The sequence below is a fragment of the Dioscorea cayenensis genome, chromosome 9, assembly GCF_009730915.1.
Source record: "Dioscorea cayenensis subsp. rotundata cultivar TDr96_F1 chromosome 9, TDr96_F1_v2_PseudoChromosome.rev07_lg8_w22 25.fasta, whole genome shotgun sequence".
NCBI classification, from domain to species: Eukaryota; Viridiplantae; Streptophyta; class Magnoliopsida; order Dioscoreales; family Dioscoreaceae; genus Dioscorea; species Dioscorea cayenensis.
Genome location: NC_052479.1, coordinates 19,825,463 through 19,847,057, shown reverse-complemented (window position 1 = coordinate 19,847,057; position 21,595 = coordinate 19,825,463). Strand labels below are relative to the sequence as shown.

Here is a 21,595-nt window from a genome sequence, read left to right as displayed (position 1 = left end):
TTAGAAAAGTCTTTCTTTTTTTTTTTGTTTGTTATAAAAAAAGGAAGGCAGAGGTAAGTACTTCGAATGGCGAAGAGAGGCGGCTCGGTAGGGAAGGAATGGTCAATCGTCAAGTCAAGGATGACTTCTTTGTTGACAAAATGATAGCGGCCCAGTGATTCTCTGTGCCGGTCTTTCTTTCCAACGCCTGAGGAAACTGGTCGAGATAGATGACAGCACCTTTTTCTCCACCGGGAAGGCGCACTTCTATTCTTCTTCTGGTTCACCTCCCGCCCGGCCCGGAAATAGAACCCAGCCCCCCTTCTGATCCATTCATTTCTGCAAGCAGGCGGGATCCAGAGCTAAACCCCCTCCTATTCAAGACCGGGTGGCCTCATCCAACAAGCACCCAACCTTCCTTTTGCTCTTCCTTCGGTTTGGCTCCACAGACGCGCCACCTAGGAGCCCCACTCATATTCAAAAGGCACCCAGCTTTCAAGACGATTATAAAAAGTAGTTAGGCTGCTATTTTTCCAATATCATGGAATAGCATGGCCCGGGGCTAAGGTCACTCCAGTGGGAGAGCCGTGTTATGGGTGACCTTATTGCACGGTTCAGAGAGCACTTGTGTATGTGATGCAAGTGAACGTGTACGAAAAAGCTGTCGTAAAGTTTCGTTGTTCGTTCCGTCGTTGACCCTATCTATGTTTCTATGATGGCCCAAGAACACGCTCATTCTTCAGCCGTAGAGAGACTTTTGAATTGCGAGGTACCATTACGAGCTCAATATATACGAGTGTTATTCCGTGAAATAACTCGAATTTCAAATCATTCACTTGCTTCAACTACTCATGCTATGGATGTGGGAGCATCAACTCCGTTCCTTTGGGCTTTTGAGGAGCGGGAGAAATTGTTGGAATTCTATGAAAGAGTCCCGGGAGCCAGGATGCATGCTAGTTTCATACGACCTGGTGGAGTGGCACAAGATCTGCCTCTTGGCTTATGTCGAGATATTGATTCCTCCACACAACAATTTGCTTCTCGTATCGACGAATTAGAAGAGATGTCAACCGGCAACCGTATCTGGAAACAACGATTAGTGGATATTGGTACTGTCACTGCACAGCAAGCAAAGGATTGGGGATTCAGTGGTGTAATGTTAAGAGGTCGTGCGACATGAAGACATTGATAGCAATATGGGGGAAGTTCCCATCAGGCAACAACGGTTCTGCCTGACCCTACTCAAGCATGCATATGTTGTCAGTGAAGATTTTGTGTGAAGCCTTGGAGACGACATACCCGGGGCTAGGGTGAGCTGAGGGGGGACAGCGTAAGTGAGCGAATGTGTGTAAGCCCAGTCAAAGATTCCTATTCTAGGCGGGGCGGACCATCTACCTTCGAATGGTGTTGGTCCGTAGGACCGTGAACGGATTCGCCTCTGGCCTCTGGGCACGTCGGAACCGCATGAGTTCACCGGGGTGGAGCGCGGTCCGCCAAAATCGGCATAGGTTAGGTGCTATTGATGGAACATGGTAAGCCCATCTTTCCCCATATGGAAGTGCTGCGGACACATAGAGATGTGGGTAGAGGAAGTCTCAAAAAGCGAAGGCCGAGCTGTAGGTCACGTGACCTGCACCGAAAAGGTGGCTGACTGGGCTTTCTCCTGGATCAAAGCAGATCAGCTCGCCGAATTCGTCGCTCGAATCGGGCGCCCCGGAACGTCGAATGAAAATAGGTGGCCGGGTTCTCTTTCTATAACCCTATTTATATGAGAGGCCCGGCCCCCTTCCCCCTATCCCTCTCTTATATTTAGGAGCGGGATCTGCCCAAGAACGACCTGTGGTGGTACGGAAGGCACGGACTCCGCGAGCGTCCCGCACCCTCAGAGAAAGAAACTCCTCAACCATCACAAGAAAAAACAAAGATGACGCTCTGTGTCTGACTCTATTGGTCATAGTTCCCTGCTGTTGCGGCCGGTGCTCGTTTGCGCGCCCCAAAGGGAAAGGATGCCTCTCGGGGCATCTGAGAATGATTCGAGCCGTATGAAGGGAAACTCCCACGTACAGTTTGTTTTTTTGGGGGGGAAGGAGCCCGACAGGGTCCCCCCACTGACTTGGCCCGGGCCTAAGTGAAAGTGAAGTGGTGGGCCTACCCATCCCAACCTGGGGTATGCTGGGATTCGCGAAGAGCAGCACCTTACGATGTTCATGACCAATCGGATCCTGACGTACCAGTAGGTACCAGAGGAGATCGCTATGATCGTTACTGTATCCGTATCGAAGAGATGCGACAAAGTGTTCGGATCATTGTGCAATGCCCTAATCAAATGCCTAGTGGCATGATCAAAGCCGATGATCGTAAGCTATGTCCTCCATCACGATGTCGAATGAAACTATCCATGGAATCGTGCGCCGTGTGAAACGAAACGTAGATCATCGCCGTTCTTAACCGAGACTCAGGTTAAGCTCCGTCTCGGAACCGTCGTGGGGTTAGGAGTAAAGCATCCCGGGGTTGGCGCATCTCATTGGGCGTGGAGAAGCATTGGGAACCCCAATATCTTTCTTCGGAACAGTTTCCTTTCCCGTCCCCTCGCCCCGGCATAGCGCTTCGCTTCCGGTTCTTCGGAAGAAGAAACTGACTTCTCCCTTCTTCATTGATCTGGGGGAAAAGGAACCGTCTACCAGTTGGGAAGCTAGACATCAAGGTTGTGGCTTGATGAGGATAACTAAGCTGACACGCCGGAGTTGGCTGCTGGCACAACAGGGTGGTGCCTTACCGCACCGCAGGCGCACGCGCGGTAGCGTTCGTGGTGGTGCTTCAGGATTCCAATGTACTGCGTCCAAGATCAGAACGAGCTTGCCGGCGGACCACTGCCGTCCCATTCTTGAGTGAGCTGGAGCGCAGCCATCTTATCCACTGAACTAGCGTCAAGTATCGCTTCGGGTCGAAGCACTAAAAGAAAAAGACCGGGAAAGGCGGCGGCATAGGAACCACGGGAACCCAGGAAGGGGAAAGACAATGTACGGGATACGGGATCCTCGTAGTAGGCTGGACCAAAATCCAGCCGAGAGAGGGCAGCCTTTAGAAGCAACAACAGGTTGGGAAACCAAGAGAACGCTTCGCGTTTTCTTATCTTCTTCCCGGCACAAAAAGAGGGATTAGCATTATTGACCCCATGAGAAAGCACTAACACCTTCCTCGTTGGGGCTCCGCGCACTGGGAAAAGGCTTTCACGACGGGAACGGGAAACCGGCCACTAGTTACGAAGTAAACATAAGGTCTCGAGAGGTCCCTCACAGTCAGGTGCGATGCAATTGCCCCCTATTAGTTTAGTAAAGTACCCCTCCTCCTAAATTCTTTTCTTTAGGGGGTTGAGGCGAGAAATGGCTTGATGAACCCTTCCGTTCGTCACGCACCGGCCCCATTCACTTGCAACTCGTAGAGGCTGTAAATACACAGTGCCCCACAACTATCAAAGTAACGTGGGGTTGAAACACGAGAGTGCCCGCCCTTTCTGTCAAGTAGACTACTTTTTCCGGAACGCAGTCCGGGATAACCGTGACCTTATATATATAGAAAGATATATCTTTATATATATATCTTCGATGCTGTCATTTCGAAATGTCCGCTTCAACCGCTATTTCACCTCCCAAAAAGCTAAGTTGGCTTGACGAGCGCAGATGAGGAAGCGGGAGCAAGAAAACCAAGAATCTCTTTCTTGTCCTTCTACTTATACTTAAGGGGCAAAGAGAAGGGCTTTCGCTACTGAGAAAGCGAACGGTCAGCGCGAGGGTTCGACGACTTAGCCGAGCGTTAGCGAAGCGCTTCTATGGATAGGAGCGTCCTTTATGCTGAGCCTCGGTAGCGAAGCACTTAAGATGAAGCGTCGGTAGCAAAGCTGACAATGCAACGCGTTAGCGAAGCGCTGTAGTAGGGCCGAAGCCTATGTGCTATAATGCTGAACCAAGGGCGCTCCGCCTTATCTATAGAAGCAGTCAACTGAGTTCTGAACGAATGGGATCCTTGGTTGGTAATGGCTCAATCTATAGATAGAAAGCCCTATGATGGGAAACTACCACGTTAGGTCTGGAGAGAGATGGGACCGGTTATAGTTTAGGGGGAGCAGATGCAAGCCTTTTCTTTCAATAGCCGGCCAAATTACTACAGGATCATCGGTCTACTCTACCTCAATTCACCATTTCGAACCTTATACAGAAGGTTTTTCCGTACCAGCTCCTTCTACCTATACCGCAGTTGAAGCACCAAAAGGAGAATTTGGTGTCTTTCTTGTCAGTAATGGAAGCAATCGTCCCTACCGTCGTAAAATAAGAGCACCTGGCTCTGCCCATTCACAAGGACTCGATTCTATGTCCAAACATCACATGCCAGCAGATGTAGTAACCATCATAGGTACTCAAGATATTGTGTCTGGAGAGGTAGATAGATAGGACTACGTCTTGCTCGATCAGGACCCTAGCTTTATTGCGAGCCAAAACACCCTTCCGAAGCAGCTTGTTCAGTCTCCGTCTCAGTCGAAGGAGAAGTCTCAGTCACCTTTCTTTGACGTTCTTTCTTGAACCGATCCTCGGCTCTACCAAAAAAAACACCTAGTTCACTCGCTAGCGCATCCATGGCTGAATGGTTAAAGCGCCCAACTCATAATTAGCAAATTCGTAGGTTCAATTCCTGCTGGATGCACGCCAATGGGAACGTTCAATAAGTCTATTGGAATTAGCTATGTATCAATGGAATCTCATCATCCATACATAACGAATTGGTATGGTATATTCATACCACATAACATATGAACAGTAAGAACTAGAATTCTTATCGATATTGGGGGAAGAAAATGATTTATGGATGTAATAAAATATGCAGTGTTTACAGAAAAAAGTATTCGGTTATTGGGGAAGAATCAATATACTTCTAATGTCGAATCAGAATCAACTAGGACAGAAATAAAGCATTGGGTCGAACTCTTCTTTTGTGTCAAGGTAATATGGTCATCGACTCCCGGGAAAGGGTAGAAGAATGGGACCTATTATGGGACATACAATGCATTACAGACGTATGATCATTACCCTTCAACCGGGTTATTCTATTCCACCTCTTATAGAGAAAAGAACTTTATGGAAAATACATACTTAATTTAATAAAGAAGAGGGCGATACATTTATACTAAACTTCTACCCCGAGCACACGCAATGGAGCCGTGGACAGTCAAGTGAAATCCAATCCACGAAATAATTTGATCTATGGACAGCATCGTTGTGGTAAAGGTCGTAATGCCAGAGGAATCATTACCGCAGGGCATAGAGGGGGAGGTCATAAGCGTCTATACCGTAAAATCTATTTTCGACGGAATGAAAAAGACATATCTGGTAGAATCGTAACCATAGAATACGACCCTAATCGAAATGCATACATTTGTCTCATACACTATGGGGATGGTGAGAAGAGATATATTTTACATCCCAGAGGGGCTATAATTGGAGATACCATTGTTTCTGGTACAGAAGTTCCTATATCAATGGGAAATGCCCTACCTTTGAGTGCGGTTTGAACTATTGATTTACGTAATTGGAAGTAACCAATTAAATTAGATTTACGACGAAACCTAGAAATTGATCACTGATCCAATTTGAGTACCTCTACGGGATAGACCTCAACAAAAAACTGTTGGCACTATTGAAGGCACTCAGAGAAGAGTGGAAAAAGTCCTAAGAGGGCTTGGCTTCTCACTAACACTTTCAACTCACTGCCAAAAACTCCTTCTTGTGCACTAATGCTGGAAGGGATGGTTTTGGGTGGGAGAGAGACCACTGGAAGACTGACTCATTTAGATAGAGATAACAGAGCTATACATCAAAAATCTTTTTATCAGTATCCCCAGGCGTTCACTAAATGCATTTCGCTTACAGTCACTAGTAAGGGGTTCTAGTAACGAAAGATTCCTTCTTTAGGTAAGGTAGGCCACATTTCTCATATTCATTTTAGTGCTTTTGGTCTACCATTTTGGAAAGCAGGGGCAAGTCAGGCATCATGCTTTCCCAAGGAGATCATTTCAATTTACATAATGCTTGCTATGAAAGTGATCTTTGTAATCAAGCAAGAGATGGAGCGTTCTCTTTCCCTACTTAACTTTAACTAACAAGTAATGGGGACAAAGGCCTCAAATCCTGTCTTTGACGGTGATCATAGCGTGTCACGCTGGGAAACTGATCAAATACTTTCTTTCTCAGTGTTAGTGTGAAAGTCTTAATATCTTTACAAGGTCAAAATAGGATCACAGAAAGAGAAGTGATTGCTTCCCCGCAAGTGTACGGGATCGCCAAGTAATACCTTGCGTGAAGACACGAGGATCGTATTCCACGGGGCTAAGGATCTCCTATTACTCCTTCTCGAGCTATTATCTAGCCTAAGATCTCAAATTATGGATTTTTTTACTCTACTAAAGCAATTAAAACTAAAAATGAGATTATGACCAAATTAGAGAGAACAAGCAATGGGCAAGCAAGAAATACAAAATAATGCAAAGGCCTATGGATGTGGATCCCCTTGAGGGGTTATCATGCAACATGGATGATGATTTAAAGATGAAAGGGTAAAAATGGACCATGAGATTCCAAGTTTAGAACAACCCCAATTTCTCGCGATTGAACCCCTAGTCCCATACGAACATAGATAGGAATTTCTCCCAAATCTACATCCCCTACGATTGCATTAAGTATGAGGAAATCTCGCTTAGGAATGAACCTACTCTTCTTCGGATTAAACCTACATGGAGGGCTACCAAACACCCAATTTCTCGCCGTGATGATACAAGTATCCCCTTCTAATCCATTCATGATCTAATACATGCGAGCAAGTCACATCTACATGCATCACTCATAAAAGAGCTACGGATTTCTCCTTAATGTAGCACTTAGCATGAAAAACAATGGATTAGATCTCAAAAATTACCCAAGCAAAGAATTAACAAGTAATCATCCAAAATACATGATAAACCCCCCAAGGTTCATCAACACCCGATGGCCTTGGGGGGTCTAGTGTGTCATCATCCCACAACAAGTAACATAATCAAGTAAAACACACAAGAAAAGCATGAGTGACACTCCCTAGATGAAATGGTGTAGGAGGAGGTAGAATGTATGCCGAATGATGCTTCCCTTGCCAAAGGAATGCCGAATGACGCTTCCTCTAGCCGCGGGTCTCCTTCCTTCAAAGAGTGGTAGATCTTTCCTTTGAATGATCTTGCTTCTTGCCTTGAGAGTCTTGGACCTTGGGCTTAGATGATCTTCTAGCTTCCTTGCCCTTCTTCTCCTCCCCAAGGTCGCTCAAAAACCTCTCAAGTGTCTCCCCAAAATCGGCCAAGAAAAGGTCTAGAAAAAGCCCTAGCTGAAAAAAAGTCCCCAATATCCGCCCCTAAAGTTGGTATTTATACCCCCGAGGCATACTGGGTCGTATGGGGGTCATATGGGGGTCTTATGGCACCCAAAAACCCTAGATTCGCGATCCATACGGGGTGCATACGGCCCCCATACTCGGGTAGTATGGAAATCAGGCAGACACTCCAAAACAATCACTGCCCTATCAGGCATACGGCCCCCATACTCGGTAGTATGAAATTCCTGTTTTCTTCTCTTTTTGCCCAAATGATATCTTCTTGTTCTCCATGGCTTCCTTATGCCCTACAAAGCAAATAGAAGATGATTAAGCATAAAATGGGCATCAAATCTCACAAAATACATGCAAAGTGAATACGATAATTATATGAAAACACCTACATTTAGACACTTATCAAGAAGCCGGAACCTACTCCTAGTTGGTCAGCATCAAAGCAGGATCGATGTAATTGAGCTCGACAGCAGGGAGAGGAGTGAAGACCGATGACACTGGAATACCAAGTGCGTAGATTGTTGTCTAGTGGTACTTTCTGGAGTGAAGCTCCCATCCAAAGCATTCTTTCGGTAAATGTTTGTGGAAAAGTTGGTGAGTAGGGCGGCTTCTTTCATAGGAAAGTGGATGTGATCTACTCTTTCGAGAGAAGTAGGATTAATTGCCATTTATTAACCGATCCATATGAAGATACAATAATTGGTAGTGGAACATGAGCTGTCTCAGAAGTGGTACCATGAATAAAAACATTGCTTCTTTCTCCCTATACGATCTGGATTTGTCTGATGAGCATCTGAAAAACGACCACGAGGGGAGGAAGTGCTTGCTGCCAACTTACCAGACGAGCGAACATCTGAGCGAAGCACTACTATTGATTTAGATTTAGAGAAGGCATATGTGTACCGGGAAAGAGATGATGCACATTAGAGGAAAGGAAGTCAGCCTGCAACCTATTAGATTAGACCGCTATTACTATAAAAGCACAGAAATCACTAAAGCGATAGAAGCACATCTTGCACCTGAGATGATCCACGACAGAAGGGGAGGGAAGAAAAGAAGCAAATTCACACATCCCCCCTACCACTCAATGGTACTCAGTCCATGAACTAGCTTTCATTTCACCATAAACCATAAGCTAGCCCCTTTCATGCTTGGACTACACACTAAACATAAACTATGAAGAAGCTTTCTCCATGCCTAATCATATATCGACAAAGCGGGTGGCATTCCCCTTCCCCTATTTGAAAGAGGCCTTTTTGCACCCTTTTCTTTCAATTGTGCAAGAAGTTCCTTCCCTTGCTTCAGAAAATTAATTAATGCGCTACCTTTCCTTTTGCACCTACCTTGTCGAGGTAGAAGACCCTTTTCTTCTTTGACACAGAGGCAACTCGAGGCCTTTTTAGGATTAGGACTTCCATGCTTCCTTATCGGCTCCGCTCTTGCTAGCTAGGGGATTCATCCATATCCCTATCAACTAATAAGGAAAAAGATCCATCAACCTATTGCCTGACCTCGGCTCTAACGCATCACAGTGTACTTCAAATGTCTTAGGTCAAGGTCCCTTTTTCGCATATCTACTATACAGAATACAGAATCCTCTTCTGGGCATCAATCCTCTTGGGGGATATCATTGATGTTTTACTCACCTCTATCCTTGCCCTTTCCTTGCTTGTAAGCCAAGCTTTCACATCTAACTGTAAGCGCTCTTCCATTATGGCCATCCCCACTTTTCCTTGGGCTATGCGCAATCAACTGTTGAGACGGAAAAGTTTGATTACCGCTCCATGGCTCCTTTCTGTTTGTTAAGGCTACGCACCTCCCATTCTTTGTCCTTCTTCCTTTTAGGAAAAAATAGAAATTCTTAACCCTTACCTAGTTCACTCGTGCCATTTTCTTCTTTCCTCGGGATAGGGATTCAACGGCAAAAAGTCGATGTGAGGCACTATTCCCACAGCAGCAGACAGGTTGGATTCTCCAACTTTTTGTAAATGAACCCCTGCTCAAGCTCAATACCAACTGTCTCATCTGAATTCGAGAACAAGGCATTCTAGCGAAAACAGATCCTTTTCTGTGCGTGGATATCTTCTAGTCATGAACTCTTGCTTCATTTTGTTTTCCAATGAAGGGGGGAGTATGAGGAAGGCCGACTTTCTTTCTATGTGAATCAATCAGTCGTTCATTCATGCACACTACAATGCCAAACAAAGAGAAGAACTACTATACAACAACGAGTTGTATGCATCAGTCAGAGGAAGAAGCAAAAGGGCAGTGCCTACAAAGCCATCCAAGTCGAAGCATCCATTATTTAGGTTGACGTCGGTAGTCGGTATGGGATCGTTGGCTGAACCAAGAAAGAGTGCTACAAGGTTGGTAGACGAGAGAAAGGGTGTCCATGACTAGAAGGAGGTCAATCAACAGAAATCGTCTTTCATCCGTTTTGAAAACAAAACGATCAGATAGATAAGCAAATCGATCTTTTCTTCTCTTCTACCTATCAACATAGAGCACAAAGTCATTTGATCTATATCAAGATAAAGAAGGCGATTGATCTCTAGTTTCCGAGAGTCAGTGAATGGAATGGCATAAGTAAGCTTTTCATGAAGAAGCTGTGCCCGGGGAGGAAAGGCGGTAAGTAAGGCATCAAGCGAGAAACCCCAAAAAGTAATATTTGTTTTGGTTGTCCGGGTCGTTTAACTTATATTGAATAGCAAGCCAGAAAATAAAGAAAGGAGCTTTGAACGAACCCGAGAATCTTTAGAGATAGTGGCCTAAGCCCCCGATTGTCATTTTTTTTTTTTAGAAATGAAAAGAGAATAAAAGTAGGGCTCCGATAAGCCGGTACAGTTCCCTATTTTTTGCTCTAGCCGGTAAGCAATTAACCAACCGGTAAGCCGTTAAGGTAACTAAGATCATTGTGATCTCCACGAGCCCTTACTATATGATGGGGCAGTCCTCTTAGGCTTTTCTGGTGACAGCGAGACGGTAGGAAGCAGATCAGATCGACTGAGAATCCTCCTTTTTCCTCTAGATGGAATGAAGAAGAGTCAACAAGCAAGGCTCAAGCATAGATAGGGCGAGGAAGGAAGATGGACCAAGCCTGGAATCAGAGGTAAATGGAGGACCACATACAAAGCACTGTCCTCCGATACAGCGGATGGATGACTTGACTTTATTCCATTTTGGCACTTCCCTTTCTTCCTGAAATAGGTGTCCCCCCCAATCTGAAGCTCTAGACTAAAAGGAAACTGAATCCGGGTCATCTTTTTCGGAGAATGACGAATCCAGGCTATGCACGACGATCAATGATGAAAGAAAATCGATTCGAGACCTTTTCCTGAGTACTCCATCTTGACTGGAAATCGGGATGATATGCTAAGCCCTGGAAACAAGCTTCTTCTTGCTGACTTGCCCTTTTTTTTGACTTCTTGCTTGCTGTGCCTGGTGCGAATCTCGTTCCTTCCTTTCTTTCTTTTTTGGGTCAAGGAGAATCGCTTGGTTGGGTTCTTTGGTCGCTTATTCGACTTCTTTCAGTGGGAGGACTTTCATCAACAGCAGCAGCTAGGCTTAGGCTCAGTTCATTGATTGCTGTGAATTCAGTTTCAGTATAGAAGATTCTATTCATGTGGAGTGAGGAGTAGCGATTCACCTTCTTTCAATAAAGGTGAATCTGATCTCTTGCTTGGTCTGGTCCTTCCATGAAGAAAAGGCTCGTAATGAGCTTGATTCTTTTAGTAAAAACATGAGCCGAGGCTCTGCTCTCTTCTGCTGGGTCTAGGTATGTGATGGTGATGTGATAAAAGTGCTCCAAAGGGCATTCTTATTTAGTATAGTCATATATGCCCTTCCTCTAAGTCTTTCTTAGCTAGTCTCCTCAAGGAATCCAAGGCTTAGCAGAAGAAGCGTTGTGCTAGTGAATCGATAAGTCTTTTATAGTATTACTATCTGGATGGATAGCCTTCCTTTTCTATTCAGATAAGGAATCATTTTAATCCTATTTCGTAGTGATGTATATCAATAAAGAAAACAATGAATAACATAGAAAATTCTTTCTTGAAGAAGATAGCAGAGGTTACATCACTCTTGAATACACCCTGGTGAATGATTCAACAAAGACGATGCTCCACAAAAAGAAATGGCAAAATAACTCAGATTGGCCTACAAAAAAAGATATGGTATAAGGTTGATGGAATCATTTTTGTTAACTCCTTTACCTTTACCTTGCGGTAAAAGAAAAGACACATGAAATGGGAAATGACCTATACCTAATGAATATCTATTCATCTAGATTCGATGGTTTAAGATCCGCTTTTTGGCCTTGACTTTCAACCAAAAATGGCTTGAGCTCAATCTAGGGTCTCTCTATTTCAGAATCCTATACTACGGTTGTATATGTTGTCCAATTTAATTCCTTGAGAATGAGGCTTGGAAATCAAAAGGAAAAACAGTGATTTTCTCTTCTCGTCTTCGTCTTTTTCATCTGTCCCTCTCGCTATGATGAGAAGGAGGTGTTTACGTTATATTTATATTTAATAATGGATGGCACTTCTAAGCTAAGGTGTATTCTATAAAAACAAAATGAATAAGACTCTCGAGGATGGGGTCGTGTACGAAAACGCGCGAGATTGGTTAGAGATTGGCAGATAAATCAAGGTGCTGGAGGTCAGCCCATATAGATATAGAACCCATAGAACCGAGATAGAAAATAGGATAGTCAAGAAAATGCTTTAGATTCCCTCGCCTTCCTATGCTCCTAATTAAGCTTTTTGCCTATCAAAGAAAAAAAGAACATAAAATAGACTTTTTGAAGTGTGAAGTAATGCACTGCTCATATCATAGGACCCGATCCTTTCAATCTTCGTGTTCTCTTTTCCAAAAAAACATTCCAATTTAAATAAAAAAAGAACTGGGAATGAGCACCCAGCCTATACACTCAGCAGCGATAGAAATGAAAAATGTCCACTCGTCGGGGCATGGCTTTCTCTTTCTATCATGTCCTCTATTATGTGTTCTCTCGAGACTCCTTCCTCGTAATTTGAAAGAAAAATCTTCTAGGTTATATCATTTCCTTCGACCTTCTCTTATACCTAATTAGATCAGATCAACTAAAAAATAAACCAAACCTTTTCAGTAAAAGAATCAATAAGGAAGAGAGGGGTTCCCTCTAGATTAGGAAACTAATAAGTTCTACACGCGAGTCCAATGTATGGTGTCTAACTTAATAGGACTAAGAGTAAGAGATAGGATGGCCTTCTTCTCTTTACCTCCTTAAATAAAAGGATTGGATTCCAGACGTATTCCAAATATCTGCCCTTATACGTCCTCTCTTCTGAAAGGGGTAACATCGCCAGTTCTATCCCATGCGTTTTCATATTTAAATTCCTATTAGATTAGAAATTGCTTATTAGAACTCAACAACTTTATCAACTATCAGTCTCCTACTCGTGTTTGAATTGGATATCGCTGACATGTTTGAAAGAAAGTTATAGGCGGTGATGTATGTATTTCCACTTATTTTATTCGAGGGTTTGGTTTAAGGAAAAAGATGGACATATAAACTAAGTGACATCTAACAGAAGCCTAGGCTCGAAAGAAGGAGAGAGAAGAAGCATATGACTCATAAGCTACTAGCACGAAAGCCCTTGCCAACTACGTCTCAAGCTACTTTACTAGCTAGCCTATCAAGAGAAGTACTCGCCAATGGAAGTACTTACTTAGCCCACTCGAGCCTATCAATAATATAGAGGCAGCAGAGAGCCAGCTACTAGCTCATATTTGCCGAGTGGAATGAATGTATGTGGATTGACTACAGATCAGGGCAAGTTCAAGTTAAAGAGTCTGTGAAAGCAGAACTAGTACAAAGACCCATAAGAGGGCTTGAACTAGCGAGATAGGCTATAAAAATCGATCAAATTGAATTGATAAGGTTTTCAAAGAATTGACCGGGAATGGCTCGGAGGGCGATTCCGTTAACAATTATTAAAATCCTCAAAAAAAGAGGACAAGACAAAGACTCGGGTTCACTAACCCCTGGGATTACCAGATTCAAAAATATCCTTAAACTAAAAAAAGAGAAAGAAAGAGTAGGGGGAAAAAGGTCTACTCATCAAACTGCTCTTCTACTTATGAAAAGGTTATAGGAGGATCAAAAACCATGGTAGAGACAGAGGTAATGGCGGGAATCTTCACCGCGACACTGGACTCAAGGCCCACTCGCCGGACTTCCCTTCTTTGGTGAGAACCAACCATAGCTTGCTCACTCACTTCACTGGCCAAGGGAAGCTCTTCTTTCTTTCTCGGCGGAAGCTGAATAAAGATCACTCAAAAGGGGATTGACAAAGGGCTCATCAAGGAAAGCTAGATTCCGGCGAGAGCGAGCTTTACCACTTTCTTTAAACAAGGGCCGAGTCTGATTTCTCGATGGGAGAAAGATGCTCACTGGCGGCTTTTCCACACGAAAGCTTATGCCACCCCTTTTAGGTTAGGAGAAGATCAAGTTATAACTATGCAACTAGGTATGCCGCTAGTGCAAGTTACAAATTTACTTCTGCATAACTAACTAGCTTAATAGGATATACCACTACTTTTTCAGGTGGTGTTGATGGATGAATCGAAACACAGTGGGTCATCTCGAAATCCTTCAATAAGCGAAGCTACTGGTAATCACGGGTGGATTGCATCCTCCTATACTATAATAGTTAGAAGTAAAAAATAACCGCTTTGGGGAAAGAAAAGGACCATCTTTGACTATAAAAGAAAGGAATTCGCTATAACTTAGGCCTTCGAACAAAGGTTATTCTTTTTCATCGTCAAGATGACCCATGGTGTGTGTGTGACGATTCTCTCATCCCTTTCTCCCCGAACTGCCCTCGTGACTAGCCTTAGGCTTTTCTCAACCAGCTCATAAATGAGTGTTCAAGTCTTCCCTTCAATCAAAACATAGCTTGAAAAGAAATTTCATTTAGTCAAGTAGAATTCGCCGAGTCTCGAATCGGTTTCTCAAGACAACAGCAGGATGATTTTTCTCGCTAGCGCCTACATCTTTCTCATCAACGTTTTCTTTAGCTAGCTTCAAATTCAGTTCATAAAGTGTTACCAAAGTCTCCGCCAAGTGAAAGGCAAAAGTTTTGAATTCCTAGCCAAGGTGAAGGTCCGCAAGGACTCAACCATGACCACTGCCGGCCGATGACCAGAGTATGGTAGGGATGGTTTGAGAATAATGAGCTCATCGAGCGAAGGCAAGTCGGGTTCTGTTCGCTAACATATTCCTAGACCAGCTAAGCTACTTCTCCCGATGCCCGAGCTTCAGCGGATGCTAGGGCTGGATATTTCTTCTGATTAGACCTCGTGCTATCTTTCCAATCATCGATCGCTGATGACCGGAGATTCCCCAACCATTGGTCGCCTTTCATAGGGTTAATTTTATTCTCAACTGGGATGATGACCTGTCAGTATGGGTTAACGAAGTTTATGAGCGAATGTCAGAATGGACGGGAGGAGAATTGTGCTTATGAACATGGGTAGTAGCTCCGGTCCCCTCGAACCCTATACCAATACACCACACACCCGAAATAGAAAAAACAGGTCTTCTAAGAGACTGGGAGGTCCGAGCTGTTGGTTCATGACAAGGTCCCCTTGCTTATATCCCGCAAGTGCACGGGTTTGTCGAAGTAATAATCCCGGGTGAGCGGGTCGAATCCACTGTGAGTAGGGAGTAAAGACACTTAATTTGATTCTTAGCTATGTGGAGTATCAACAATGATAAGTGTGATAATGATTCAATTCTCAACAATTAAAATCAACAAGTGAAAGAGCAAAAGTAAGAAGAGTGTAAGGCAATCGATAAAGATGGGGTACTCGGATAATGCTTCACCCTAGGATAATCGCTTCAAGTGCAAGAACCTCTATTATGCTTCCTAATCAATGCAATGGTGAGTCATGGAAAATCCTTACATACATAGTCCCAAATCTAAGGTCAACTATGCCTAACTCTATTCATGTCCCGGGAGGAGAGATCAATAACTCTCAACACTCAGCACTCGCATAGAAGTTGCAATGAACTCTAGGGATTCCAAGTGATAAATCTCTTCCCAAATATAGACCTAACCCTTTGGTCCAAAGCGGAAGGTCCCTAGCCACAATTAAGCCCTAGATACTAAGATCCTCTCAACGCTTCACTCTATTGCACGCGCAACTAGGCCCCAACGGGGGTTCATCCCTTAGACCATTCACTCTATTATGGCCGCAAAGAACTCAAGGAATGGAGGTAGAATCTATCACGCCGGAGGGAGAAAGGGGACGCCCCCTGCACCTCCTCGACTCACCCTCTCAACCCTCTCCAACCTAGCTTTGTCTAACGCTAGTGGTGTGTCACTCACTCACAAGGTTACCAACAAGAACTCTCAACCCTAGTGTCACTCTAGGGGAAAATGCTCATACAATCAAGCATTCAAGGTTGGAACTCACAAATAAACATCAATTTATTGAAAGCATAATAAAGAAGTTCAATGAAACGTAATACATCCTAGGGTTCACAATCATCCAAGTACCCACTAGGGGTTTAGCTCTCCATGGAGCTTAGTACAATCAAAGAAATCGAAATGTAAAAAGCAATGAAATCCATAAAGAAAACCCCTCGATGGTCGTGGTCGATGGTCTTGTGGAGAGTCCTCTACTGCTATCCAAAGATTCCTTCGTCCCTGTATAGGATACGCCCGATCAAGCTCCCCTACCAACCTTCTTCCTAATGGAATCACAATGTCGGAGACGTAGAACTTCTCCAAAACCTTGGCCAATACCCCTCAAAACCCCAGCCAAGTTCTCTCACAAGTTGGGGAAAATGATGGAGAAAAGAATACCAAAAATCGGGCTGAATCGCTTTTAAATAGGGTCGAATCGGGGAACTACAGCGTGATACATGCGCCCATACGGAATTTCCACACAAGCGTGATAATTTCCACACGCCCTGTGGATTCTCTCGCTTTCTGATTTCTCGGTCGGCGTGAACAAAGTGTTGCTACAGTAGTTTGCTTGTTGCTTTTGCTACAGCCTTCAACCTGATTAACTTCCCAATTCCATACTTTCATCGGGTAACGCAAACGGGCACACATTCACGTCTTGAAATCACTTGCTTCTTCAATGATGTACATGTTGGCGGGGCTCTTGTTCTTATATGCATAAGTCGGAATGCTCGAGCGTGATCGCCTTTTGTGCCCCTCCAAATAGATGTGCTCACCGAAAATGCGAGGAGGTTGGCTCACACTCTAGCATCTCACACCGACCTATGTCTTTAGCGCTTTGAACCTTGACAAGATCTCCTCCAAAATAGGTGCATTATGATCCACATTGGCCCATTTCCTTCATACTCGGCCTCACAACCCTACCTCGCGTAAAAGTAACATAAAAACACACATATTAATGTAGAAAAACTCGAGGAAAGTAATACTCAATATAAGGAATGAACACTCAGCATTCATATCGCACAAGCACTTATCAGTTCATTAAACAAAGGGAGTGAGTGGGAGACCTTCTTGTTCATTGCTATTGGAGTTGTTCGGAGTCCGATCGAAGAATGGAAGATACAGACTATGAAGGAAAGTTTATACCATTTGAGACGCATGCCGCGTGATCATACAACTACTCTAACAGGGCCAAGGGAGAGGTGGGAGGAGAAGGAGAGTAAGAAAAAGAAAAGTGAATGGAGGTCCGATTTCACATCTCCTCTGCCCGGGCTGCATTCTTTTTCTATTTTTGTTTGATCCACCACTATCAACAAATAGAATGATCGGGTCAAATCCGCCGACATCAGTGACTTGAACCCGTCCCCACCAAGGAGAGATAGACCCGTCCGCACTTGCTATTGTTAGTTGGGAAGACTGAATGCGGACATCAAGCAAGACTAAAGGTCGGGCATCAAGCGGTTGTAAGAATGACCATCAAAGGGAGAAGGATTTTTTGTTGGTCGGATAAATGGATAAAGTAAGAAGCTACGGATAAAGGATTGATTGAGCGAGCTGCCCCTAGCACGGATGGAGGAATAAAGAGAATAGCTTCTGCCATTGCTAATTATCCCACCTTAGCAGGTTTCTTCCCCCGTGGAACTTTGCCACTAAAGATTGAGAGGCTTGCCACTATTACTAGCAGACAATCATGCTTCATCATCAAGCTAAATGACTAAATGACAAATACGAACTAACTATTGGAGAACACCCGCTAGCAGCAGCCCTAGCCGTAAGTGAGCTCTTCCGCTTGAAATGGAAAAATAAAAAAACCTTTGCAACTACATTTCCAATGTTCGGAAGATTGCATTGCCTTATATGAAATAGTGACGTTGGGCCTATGGTCGATCGCATGCACTGGATGCAACCTATCTCCCGAATTAAAGAGAGGGATAGAAAAAGGAGACCCTATATGCCACCAGCTCTTCCTTAATGGCTGTGAGATCTCATCCCTAAGCGGATGGGAAAGAGGATACTTTGAATTAAGAATTGCATTCGTGGAAAGGGTCGGGTTGTTAGAACGATAGAATTCCGAATAGAGCTATTTGTTCAGATTCATCAATAGCTAGTTCCTTCGTTTTTCTGTGATTCAAGCGATGTTGTAGATGTGGATTCAAAATCTTGATGCTAGTTCTCTTGTCAGCTCATCTGTTGTGTCAGTGACATAAAGACAAGGTTGGTTCCACTCTCACACTAGCCCTCGATCCCCGAGAGGCAAACCGAATAGGAGGATGTAAGAGCACCGAGACTCCACTCATGTTGATCTGAGACGCCAAAAGTGGGATTCAGGCTTTTTGTCAATAACCATTGACTGTCTCAGTTGTTGTCTGGATCTCCATTATTGTCCCTAGCATTGAGGAAATAAAACCATGTTAGGGCTTGAAGAATTCACTAATCTCCTCACACATGCAAAGTCAGCTATCAAGTACTGCTTGCTCTCATCCCGCTCTTCCTCTCTCACTCTTGCTTACCTGTCTGTTGCTTCCTACCTCAAGTCCTACTTTCAGAAAGAATGGAATGCGAGCCAGCCGGATTCGAGATAGTTAGACCAAGGCTTCTCAGTCGGTTACCACCATCGGTTCCATCAATCAGATCCCTACCTCTTTGACTCCAATTCGATTCAAATCAGCAACAAAGCCTTAGCACTGTAGTTTGATTCGTTTGGATAAATGAATGCGAGTGGGAAGCAGATACGAACCAACAAAGAAAAAACGATTTTCTTTTGTCCGTTTCAGGCTTAGCAGTGATTTGATTACGAAGCATGAAAGGCACCAAGTTGTAGCATCGCAAGCCCCTTAGTCACGCTAGAAAATCAAAAGCGAGTGCTTTGGGTTCTGAAGCGATAATCCAGCCCAGAAAAAATCTCGTGGATAACATGAGTCACCAAGTCGGATCGATTAGCAAGCTTTTAGGACTAGCCAGTGAGGAGCAGAACGAAAGTTTGGCTGATCGAAAAGGGGATTCCGTGGCAATGAAAGGTTGTTTTGCTTTGGCTATCATAAAGCGCTAAGAAGTAGACTGAATGGAAAAAGGAAAGGGACAAGGGCGGTCGTCGCTTGGCGCGAAGGCTGCTGGTTCGGGGGTAGGGTACGGTACTAAAGGTCCTCGGACTTCCAGGCGGTTTTTCTTTTGGGCAGCTGTTACCGTTGGATCTCGCCAATACAGCCTCCTATGGTTTTCGTTACCGAGATATCTCCCAGGGATTTTGTGGGTAATCAGCTCCCATGCTGCAAACAGTCAAATCTGAACCTTGTCGCTCTTCTTTCTTTCCTCGTGGGCAGGAAGCACACCAGCAGCGTGCCTTGCGTGATTCTACTGTGTTTTTTGCACTTGACTGGGTGGACAGTTGACCGGAAGATAACTTCGATTCGCCCGGCCAGCAGGCGGGCGGCGTGCTTATCTTGTGTGACAACACTACAGAGCGAGTAGCTCTTCTAGTCGGGCAGCTGTGTGACAACACTACAGAGAAAGCGGCGCTTTTGTGTAACATGCTATGGTCTCAACGCCCTTACGAGGTAGTGATGAGTTTCACGCGCTCTAAGCCCGGCCTGCGCGCAGTTAGGAGGATTGGCCGCAATCTGAGCGGTACCACCCATCCTACCCTACTACCTATAGGGGGCCGTCCGTCCTACAGCCGCCCGAAGAGGAACTGCAGTGATCTTGAATAGGGATCCTACAGCGATAGAAAGAATCCCCATCAAAATACCACTAGATCGAGCACCAGTGATTTCGTATCCGGTCAAAATCTTGGCTAATTGATCGAAGTGGGTAGCTCCAGTAGACCCATAGATCATGGAACAAATAGGGTGGGTAGGCCCAACCACCACACTACACGTATAGACGCGAACCCCCCTCGTTACCGTACGTGCGACTCTCACCGCATACGGCTCGCACAAAGACTCCTAAATCCATCCCGAGCTTTTTATTCCATCCACCTCTCCTCTCCAATCCTCGATCAAACTTTCCTTTCCTTCCCCAGCTTCAATTCAAAACGGCTTTCGCCCTTGCTTGTTTGCTTCTTGCTTCAAAACTACAGTACAGAGCTAAGGCTTCGAAGCTGGAGTTTGCAACTGATAAACGTAAGGGCGCGCGCCCTCCTGCAGGGTGGGCGCTTCCTTCGTCTATCGTATGTATCGCTTGGCTTCGTCCCGAACCAAGGAGGCATTCTGGCGGGCGGGCGCGTGCGTGTGCCGACTGCAGAGACTACAAGCCGAGGCCGGAAGCGATTCGCTTCTATTCTCGTCTCGTTGGGATGGGATTGGATATAGATGGGGAATCTCTATAGATCGTAGTAGTCTGCCAACCTCTCTAACTAGCATATGATATAATTGAACTTCACGGCCACAAAACAAAAAAGAAAGAGCTTCGCTCGGTTGGCCCTCCTACGCTGACACCTACTTTCTTTCTCTTCTCTTAAGTCCACAACAAGTGGGAGAGGCAAGATTCGAACCTAGGTAGAAAACCTTTAATAGATTTACAGTTTGTCACTTTTGACCACTCGGCCACTCTCCACTTCTCGGGCCGACACCCCTCTCAAAGGTTCCTGAATAAGAAGGATGGCGCCATTCGGTTTTCTTCCCAGGACTCAACCAAACCAAACATTAAAGTAAGTTCAGCTAACAAAACTAGAACAAGAAATTTCAGACTTTGATGAAGGGGCTTGCTTAAAGCCATAGGCCTGTGCGTGAGGAAATGCTTGGAATTTCTCAGGCGGGATAAGATGACGGAATGACTCAGAATAGTTACCGATGACCGATTCCGTCATTGATGTGAAGCCTAGCCTTGGAAAGTCCGCGAATACAAAAAAGCACGAAAAGGGATGGAACCTATCTCCTCTTCTAGCGAACATATACCTAAACAAATGGATTACGAACCAAATTGGGACCAATCGCCGATATGCACGGTACACGGATGACCTAACCTTTGGATGCCCGATAGGCGGCCTGTCTTTGTCTCAGTAGGGGTTGGATTTCATTTAGGTTCAGACCACGAAAGAGAAGACAGAGATCTGGGCTTTGGAGTGGGCTGGCGGGATCCGTTCTTGAAAAAAAAAGGAAAGGGTAAGTTAACCTTCCAGAATAAGAGGTGTATAGATAAAAAATAGGCCCGATGCACCGCTAGGTGAAAGAGAACAGCGGAGATGTAGTGGTCGGCCTTCATAGTAGTAGCTTCACGCTGCCTTCCTTTATGACCCGATCAGGGCTGTTCATCTTTCCTTCGAAGCTGCTAAACCCATCTTACAATCTTTCTTTCTCGAATTCTTGATCTTTGGTGCCTATGGAGCAAAGGAAGAAGTAGGGGACGAACTCCTCTATCTACCCTAGAAATTGGTTGGATCTATTGAATGAGATCCTGGAGATAGGGCTGGGAGGTATGAGTCAATCGGATGTAGGGAAGCCCAGGCAATCCCTTCCTATCAATCATTTGTCAGGAAGCGGTGGAGAAAGAATTTGATTTCCAAATCTCATTGTTGAAGGTCGTTCGAGCGACTTCAGCGCCGCGCGACATTGGCTCGAGGGTGGATGGCCTTTACTTGAAACAAGCGAAAGGCTGGAATAGAGTGGGAGTAATATCATCTTTTGTTTTTGAATCATCCGGCTTTCCTAGCGCTTCCGAGTTAGAATTTGACTTGCCTCGACTTCCCTTTGACTAGATTGACTAGGGGACTTGAATCTGCTTCCTCTTTCGGGTTGATAGTCCAGGACACAGGCTGAGCTTCCCTC

At 44.7% G+C, this 21,595-nt stretch overlaps 1 protein-coding gene across 1 annotated transcript; it reads left to right on the top strand.

Annotated features, from left to right (window-relative positions):
• The first annotated feature begins 451 nt into the window (after positions 1-451).
• Positions 452-4,165, top strand: LOC120268755 (NADH dehydrogenase [ubiquinone] iron-sulfur protein 2). The gene is made up of 2 exons (XM_039276038.1): positions 452-1,148; positions 2,142-4,165. The coding sequence occupies exons 1-2, from the start codon at positions 692-694 to the stop codon at positions 2,396-2,398; spliced, it is 714 nt and encodes a 237-aa protein (XP_039131972.1). The 5' UTR covers positions 452-691; the 3' UTR covers positions 2,399-4,165.
• Positions 4,166-21,595: the final 17,430 nt, after the last annotated feature.